Raw genomic sequence first — 9,420 nt, forward strand, 5'->3', positions numbered from 1 at the left:
ATCTATCAGATATTTAGTATCAAGATACTGTAGTTAGATTTTATAGTGGACAATCTTAAGAAAAAAGTGGGAAATTTATTGGATAAAACAAAATTTCTCATTGAATTGAAGACAATCCAAAACATAATTATGCCAAACTAGAGTTTATCAATGTATCATTCCGTACGCAATATATATTAGTGTCCTAACATATATTATTTTTTTAGGTCTATGTCTAATGAACACTTTGATCACTATATAATGATAGGATATCCCCGGCCACATGTCGTATTACCATCCATAAAATTTATCTTTTAAATAGTGGTGTAATTAAATGAATCAAAACATTTTCAAAAAATTCATTTATAATGTACCAATAACCTCAAATATGTATTTTATAGCCATAAAAATCATGGAAAGATAAAATACACAATTAAAGGAGAATACTGCAATGATAGGGACATTTGGAAGAAATATAAGCAAATTTGGAAGTTCAATTGAGGTGAAAAATATAATGAAATTTTAACTAGTGCATCAGGTTTTTTATACTAAGCCCCACATCTGGCACCCCAATTCACTGATGGTACCCCAATTCACAATCTCATTTGAGCATCCAATTTTTAAAATATATGTTAGCTAATTATCTTGTATTTTTACAGCACAGATACACATAATGTTGCAAAATGATGATCATTAAGAAGACAAAAATTCTGCACAGAATTCTGTGACCTACAAAAATAGGAGACCATAGTTGTAGGTGGCAAAAATATCGAAGATCACAAACACAAAAATGGATATTCTGACCGAAAAGGTGATGCTGATGTATAACATTGTTTTAGACCAATGTCACATATTCATTCTCTTACAGGCATGCTTGTTAATGATATTGATTGCATTTTTATCAGAAGGTTCGAGAGATGATTAATTTCCACAAGTTTTATCTATTCACACTCCACTTATAAATCGATTCCTAAAATCATAAAAATAATCTAGAATTTCTCCTGAAAACTTTGGACTCAATGAAAGAAAACACTCTTTTATGCATCTAGTTTTACCGAAGTATTTAGTCTAGTAAATGCTGGTATTTATTAACAAGAGGAAGAATTATATCCACAAAGTAAAATCAAATGATGTTGGTGGCATATAAAGATTTGAGGTGTGTTGATTCCGTGAATGCCTTCATCCTCGATTTATATGCACGTCAAAGGACAACATGTATGAAGTTTAGAGATGAATTTTTTACTGTTCTTTATTTCATGTCATATGTTGTTTTATCTACTTCCATTTTATAAATCTTCTCGATGTACTTCCTTTTTCTCTGGCATGCTCTCTCATCTTGATGTCGTGTATCATTCATTTGCATCTGCATTAGATTCTTAAAGAACTAAAACTTCAGATTAATTTTCGTTACTTTTGGGTGACTGAAAGCTTTGGGATGAATTATGATATGTCCTTCACAATAATACTGGTCAAGATCCATAATCCAAAATTTTCTCTCTATTAGTTCATCACCCATTCTAATGGTTATTAGCCTAGCTAAAACTTATGATATCTGTTTCTCCATATTCCATGCAGAATCCATGCACATGGTTGTCATTTAAACTTATGATATATGTGAGTTAGCTCTGCATGCCAAGGCCTAGAGATTTGTAAAATTTTGATGAAATACAATTATTCAACTGCATGAATGCGTAAAATAAATATTTTATAGTATTCTTGTGATTTTTTTCTTCTCCTAACAAAATGATGTAACTATTAAAAAGTGGCCTTGGCATCATCAAAATTTTTTGAACAATTAAAACTCTAAAAGAGATTGATACAAATTGGAAATAGCGTGACCAAAAATTGGCATTATAAATTTTTCACTCTGAATATTTTAGTATAAAGGAACTTTTTTCTAGTCTGTAGAGTCTTATAATCTAACGGGTTCTGTCTTTTGGAATTTTATCATCTTCTAATTCCCCCTCTGTTCGGGGTAATGTGCACTCGACCATTGACATCACAACCATCAAAATAAACAAAGAACACTAAGCATAGTATGCAATAAATAAGTAGTTTTATTATTGGGTGAAACATAAAAATAATATAAAAATTGAAGCTATTTACTAAGACCAGATCACATCAACATAAAATTGAAAACTATTTAAGGAAGAATAAATATTTATAAATTTTAACAAGAAATGTTCGAATCAAATGAAGTTTTTAGCAGACCAAATTTCTTACAACCAAATTTCTCTCTAGCCATATTTTTATTTGTGGATAAATGATAGCTAGATCCCATGTAAGATTGAACAATGCATATGTTCCGCAACATCACCTTTCCTTTATAATAAATCACATAAAAAATTAAAATATATGACATCATTTTATTCTTCTTGATCATCACATCAGTCACAACCAGATCTCTCATTAACTCATAGAAACCAAATGCTTTGTAGCAATCTTTATTTTCCAGCAAAAATGATTACTAGGCACAGGTTGAGATGTAATGATGTATTTGAACATAAAAGTCATTTTATTGTAAAATAACTTGATTGATAATTGCGGGTAGAACATCGTTTGTTTCATCATCATCATCATCATAGTTACTATCATCTAATTCAATGTGTGTAATGCAACAGTCTTAAACCCCAAGAATGATAAATTTTTGCACAATAGTAATTATAGTTATAAATGATAGCATCCTCTTCATCACTAAAATAACTTGGTTGATAATTGCGGGTAGAACAACGTTTGTTTCATCATCATCATCATCATCATCATAGTTACTATCATCTAATTCAATGTATGTAATGCAACAGTCTTAAACTGCAAGAATGATAAATTTTTGCACAGTAGTAATTATAGTTATAAATGATAACATCCTCTTCATCACTGAAAACATTTACCAGATAATTAAGGCTTTAGAGTGACCGCTAAAGCCCTCCTCCACTCACCCGTTCTCTATCCTACCAGTCACCCTTAGCAGCCTTCAATGCTTCTCTCGCCCGGTTTCTTGTTCTGCGGCCTCCTTAGCTGCCCTTATCGGCCACCACTGTCGCTGTTCTCCAGCCACCCATTCTTCGTCTTTCCTGACTGCCTTAAGTCGTCCCCCCTGCCGCCGCCACTGATGCTGCCCTCTCCTGGTCCCCCGCTTTCTCTGCCATTTTGAAGGACTTAGTTGATGACATCGTGTTGGAACTCGTTGAAGAAAACAACAACCCAAGATGCTACGGTAAAAATGCAGAATCAACTCAGACGAGATAAGTCAGCGAATAGAGACACACATAGGAACCTCTTACGTCACCAGCGTGACGTCAACGTCCAAGGCTCTCGGTGCACGGCACTGGCTTCTCGTGTGGTGTAGCAGAGCAACTCCTTCAACTCCCAAGCCAAAGGAGTGACCACCAAGGAGTGATGAAGACAAACCAAGGGAGAGAGAGAGGAGTAGAGAGGAAGAGACAAGAAGAATGAACAGAAAATTCATATGCATATCCATTGAGAACTGGCTTGCCCTCTATATAGGGGGCCAGTTACATGTTCAGGGAATATGAAAGGTCTGGAATATGAAGAGCCTTGAGCCTTTTCATATTCCCCACAAAGAGACGAGAGAGGAGGGTTCAGCCTTTTCACATTCCCCACCTTTATTGAGGCTTGACTAGTCAAGCCCCCCTCCCCCTTCTCCACATTCTCGTAATGGGGGAGCTGACAAACCCCAACACATCGACCCAAATTTGGCGCCCTAAAATGACCCAAGTGTTTAATAAAAACAAAGCTAGATACTGATATCCAATATCTGCTCACGATATCAGATATTAAAACACAAAAATCCCATAAATTTAGATACGTTTCCAGGTCGCATATACAATTGCCATACGTAAAAGGCAAACATTATCCATTATACGATACCCACATTGGACAACGGAAAATGATACCAAACAAAAGGCAAACAAGACTGCTTCTGATATCATTGGCTGACATCCATTTTTGTATTACTTATTTAAATGGTAGCACCCAAGATTTGTGGCACCTTGATAGATGGGGCCCACACATGGAGAAATAAAATACAGATATGCCTAACACGCATAAAACCAGAAGAAAATCTTAAAAACATACCCTTATCTGTCCCAGTTTTGATCTTAGAAGGTAGTGCATGAGTAAATATGTAGGAACTTCCTTTTATTTCTCCTTGAAAAATGGGGGATTTCAAATACCTTGAACCTCTTTCTTAAGAAATGGAACATACTTCATATTAGCAGTCTTTACAAAAATGTAGACAAATGATCGTTGCCACCAAAATTCAATGCTTCAAATCCCATGATGTCACTTTCTTCTCTAGACAACTCATATTGTTCGGCCAGCACATGTTTTATTGGTGTCAGGACCTGGAAATGCGCCATAAAACATTTTGGACTCAAAATGCAAAAACCATCGGATGCAAGCCTTTTCTCGGCTGCTACCTTCTCGTGCATCCCAATTTCATCATTAATTAGCCATCTAAATGGTGAACTGAAAAGTAAAAGATTTTCATAAAATGAAGGGGAAAACTTAGAGTCACTCGTAAACTTTAAACCATATTGAATCGGATATTCGATTTGAGCAATAGTGACCAGACCAAATAAGGGGAGATTGTGCAATATTCGATTTAATAGGGGAGATTGTGCAGTAATATGTGCGTAAAATATGTGAGATTTTAAGTAAAAGTGCAAAACTTAAAATTCACTTTTATATGCTCCTCCAGAGAACGACGAATGTGTTGAAATGGTTTTTTTTCTGTCATGATGCGAAGTGCTTACCATTTGATTCACTGAGAAGCTTAGCTGATGATAGGACATGCTCTAGAAGGCGCTAAACCCCATATTCTGCTACCCGTCAGCTTCATCTTCAATTTGTGATGTGATGTGATGTGATGTCGGACAAAAGTAGGAGAAATCCTTTAACATCAAAATTTGATGATCTCACGTCCAAGAGAGATAGGATGCCGATGGAAGAAGAACCACGCATCCATGAGAGTGGTTGCCCCTTAGGGACACTCGAAGAAAGTTAGACCTGTCCACTTGACCAGTTGTTGAAGAAATATGGCACTGGGCTCTGTTAAAATAAAGTTCTCCTTCGGTATGAGTAGGTGAAACGTACTGTCGTGATACCGAAGTTAATGAGGGAGAAAACGATATTGAAAAAGTCAGACATTAGAAAGCATTATAAACATAAAAAAGCCATCAGTTGTACCAAAACCCTTTTTTTATTTTTCAACATGACATAATAAGAGGTTGACGTGGGCCACCATAGATGCTTCCAACAGAAACCATTACACGCTACGCGTTTAAGATTTAAATATATGATCGTTGCAATTCAGACGGCGAACGAGTCAGACGATCAGCGGATTGATCTGATCGAAGAAATCAAATGATCGTCGGTGGTTCCTTCTTTACGACTTTTTAAGCTGTCTGATCAAGGAGATGTGCACTTCTAATTCGTGAATAAACAACATCTCTTATTTTCCGATAATATCTTCCTCTTCGTCTGCCCTAACCGCTCTCTTCAAGCTTTCGTATCATCTTTGTTTTTGAGGTCTAACTCTCTTCAACTCCCTTCGTTTCACCGGGCCATTATGTCATGTCAAGGTAAGTCGAGAGGTTTGAATGGATTCTGAAATTTGACGGGTATTCTCTCGGTTGGAAAAATATTGGAGACAAGAGGAGAAATACGTCAGCATCTAAATTTGGTGTGAAAAAATCAAGAGGACGATGAAGATGAAAGATATGAATTACATAGAAGAAGAAGAACCAGAGCCACAAATCTATGAAAATGGTTGCGCTTAACGCATTATCATAGAAAGATGAGTCTACACCCGTTAAGGTGTTGACCGTGTTGTCGAGGAAACACGGCAATTCGGGTTAAAACTATAAAATGTTTTTAATGTTTACCAGAAATTTTGTAAGTATTGGTGCAAAGTATTGCGTGTGTTTTTCAATTGTCATTCGTCATTTGTGACGGAGATATAGAGACAGAATGCGGAAATGCGGTTTATCTTATTTTTAATAAATCATCCCATCTTTTGCATGATACTCAACCATATCGTTCTAACAGAAGTATATCTTTATCGATCGAACATGATCGTTCGATTGGCTCAATGTTTTGACCAGGTCAGTCATTAATTTACCAAAACCTCAGGGAGAGAGATTTCGCTACAGGGACAGAGTGAGATGACGGGAGAGATAGATAGGTATTGTGTCGATATATCTCCTTTCTTTCCCCAGCTTTTTCCTTTTCATATTATGTTGTGGCCTCGACCTCCTCGAACGGTTCGGGACGATTTCTCTATCCCGAAGTCCCGGCTATAAATAGAGATCGTCAGGGTTGAAACTAGCAGGCAGACATGACGAGTCTCATCTTAGCGTTTGCGATTGGCACTGCCCTCGCCGGCGTATCATTTCTATTCGGTCTCTTGAGCTTTCTCTGGCCGAGTCAACGTGTGCCGCAACTCCCACCTGGTCCAAAAGGATGGCCTGTCCTGGGCAACCTTCCCAGCCTTGGGAGCAAGCCCGACGAGGCCGTAGACGCCCTCGTGCTCAAGTATGGCCCCATGCTAAGCCTTCGTTTGGGCAGTGTCCAGACCGTAATAGTCTCGTCAGGTGCTGCTGTCTCCGCATTCCTCAAGGGCCATGACGCCGATTTCTCCTCCAGGCCGTTCAGTACTTTTGGCCAGCACGTATGCTACAATCAAAGAGACATGGCCACCGCGCCATACGGGTCATTTTGGATAGACATGCGAAAGATTTGCATGGCCAAATTATCCGTGCGAGCCCTAGAGGAGTCCCGAGGCCTACGAGAAGAGGAAGCGGCTCAGCTGGTGGGGGCCCTTGTCTTGGGAGATGGCGCCCCTGTTGAGCTATTCCAGAGCCTGAGAGAGTTCTCCACGAACGTTTTATCGATGATCATGATTGGAAGACGCCTGTATTGCGGGGACGAGGAGAGAGATGGGGAGAAGCTGACGAGCCTCTTGGATGAGATGAAGGCCATGATGAATGCTTTCAACGTTGGAGACTTCCTGCCCTGGCTGTCGTGGGTAGATATTCTGGGCCAGTCCCGGATGAAATCTCTCCACAGGCGCTTTGACGTGTTTATGAACAAGATCATCGCGAAGCACTACTGTAACCTGGTCAGCGCTGATTGCCACGGCCCCAAAGCGGACATGCTCACCATGTCGTTGAACATGTTAGGCCAGCCATTCGGTGAGGATGGCAGGGTCCTCTCCGAGAACGAAATCAAAGCCCTATTTCTTGTAAGCTCTCCCTTTTTCTCTCTCCCTCTGTCTTACTTCCGCACTCTCACAGTCTCTTGCTCTCTTACTCACTCACTCACTCACTCAGTTCTCTCTTTCTCTATCTATCTCGTTCACCGACTCTTTCGCACTTGCTGTCTCCAAAACTCTCTCCCAGTCACTTACTGAGTCGATCTTCTCTTGATCAGATAGTATAAGTTGAGGACTTCTAGAGAATGAACAGAAGAAATAGGAAGAAACTCCAATACACCGTTCCATTTGGATTGGATGAAATACATTACACAAGTGACTAAGGATATTCATAGAGCCAAAACGGTAGTTTTCTATGGGAAAGGAAACGACCATTTCAGGAATCTGGACACTTCGATCAGCCTCCATAACAAACATCTCTCTCTCCCCTTCCCTCCCTCTTACCCTCTCTTTCTATGCCTCACTTGCACGTCCCTCTGTTTGTGTGCGTGTGTATATATGTAGACCTTATTGCATACCTGCCGCCTTTTTCTATTATGCACTTATGAAATGGATCTTTTCCGAGCTGGCAGGACTTGTTCATGGCGGGCTCGGACTCGACATCTACTCTCGTAGAGTGTGGAGTTGCCGAGTTGATCCGACAGCCTCAAATTCTTAAGGCAGTGCAGGAAGAGATAGACACAGTGGTGGGAAGAAGGAGGCTCGTGTTGGAAGCAGATCTCGCCTACCTCCCCCTTGTGCAAGCGGTCGTGAAGGAGTCTCTCCGCATGCACACACCGGGGCCACTTACGGTGCCACGATTGGCAACAGAGAGCTACGAAATTGGGGGATACCACATCCCCAAGGGCACCGCCATCTTCCTCAACTTGGGTGCTATATGTACAGACCCTGTTGTTTGGCCTAGACCGCTTGAGTTTCGGCCTGAGCGTTTCCTCGTCGGTGGGGATAACGCTGGAGCCGAGTTCAGAGGAAATGGGTTCCAGTTTATTCCATTTGGTGCGGGGAGGCGCATTTGCCCGGGGATGAACCTAGGCCTGCGCACAGTTCCACTCCTTATTGCAACTCTGGCTCATGCCTTCGACTGGGTGCTGCCACAAGGAGAAGTACCAGAGAACATAAACTTGAAAAAGATAGGAGTTATCATGCCTCGCCTCGCCAATCCTCTCATTGCGCGTCCTGTTCCCAGGCTGGAGAAAACAGCATACGTGGGCAAAACATAGCTTTTACATGGTAAGTGGAGAGTGGATGAGCTTGTTAAGCATCTGTTGTTCATTGTCTGTCATGATCGTCAATGGGTTGTCTGTCTTCTTTGTGCCTTAGATTGTGAGTTTGTATCTTTCTACCTTTTGAACTGTCCGCTGTGATTTTGCTTCCATGAGTTTGTTTGAGCTGCGTGAATTTGGCCTCTAGGGAATCCTCCCATATGCTTTAGAAGGACCAATATTTGGTTGGCTTATCATAATCCATTTTGAGTTTTTCCCCCAAATGTGTGGAATTCCTACAAATCCCAAGACGTATTTTTCCTTGAAGGCACGGATGTTTAATCAAATAATCTAATAAGAAGTCTTATGGTAGTTTCTGAATATGCCGATAATTGTTTTTATAACCTAATTTTGTGTAGTCTCTAAGTACATTTTTATCATTCATACAGAACATGATACATCAAACCATGGATACGATGCATCATGAGTACAGCTATCTTGTAATATATTCAGGGAATAGTCTGCTAATTATATAAGTCTTACTCCATTCGACGGTATGAACCAAAAACAAGTATCTCATTATCATGTACATTAAGTTCCAATGTTAAGAGTGTTCGCAGATGTTACTCTGTGTCATTGTCAGGACAAGGATGTAACAAAACATGTACTTTATTGTTGTCATATCGGACCGCGGACCAGGGACTGGCCGGGGCATGGTGAAGGGGGCAGCGAGCGTGACAGAGAGTGGCCAAGTGAGGGGGGCGGAAGCACGAGGAAATGGCGAGCGGGAGCAGCCAAGGGAGCGGCGACCTTCTATTAGGAACCTAATCAAGATTAGTTAGTAAAAATAAATATATATCATATACTCGTTAGAGATTTAGAAGATAGGATTCAATATAGTTTCAAAGATAGAATAGGATTAAACATAGACGAATACAACAATATATACGGCCTCTTCTTCTCCATCTCTTCTCCCTCCATTCTTTCTTCCTTCTTTCTCTACAC

At 40.0% G+C, this 9,420-nt stretch overlaps 1 protein-coding gene across 1 annotated transcript; it reads left to right on the top strand.

Annotated features, from left to right (window-relative positions):
* Positions 1 to 6,266: 6,266 nt before the first annotated feature.
* LOC144713204 (flavonoid 3'-monooxygenase-like) lies at positions 6,267 to 8,586 on the top strand. Its single transcript, XM_078587713.1, has 2 exons — positions 6,267 to 7,243; positions 7,786 to 8,586. Exons 1-2 carry the CDS (start codon positions 6,338 to 6,340, stop codon positions 8,431 to 8,433), a joined length of 1,554 nt encoding a protein of 517 aa, XP_078443839.1. The 5' UTR covers positions 6,267 to 6,337; the 3' UTR covers positions 8,434 to 8,586.
* The last annotated feature ends 834 nt before the right edge of the window (positions 8,587 to 9,420 follow it).

Source organism: Wolffia australiana, chromosome 15, assembly GCF_029677425.1.
Source record: "Wolffia australiana isolate 7733 chromosome 15, ASM2967742v1".
Classification (NCBI taxonomy): Eukaryota; Viridiplantae; Streptophyta; class Magnoliopsida; order Alismatales; family Araceae; genus Wolffia; species Wolffia australiana.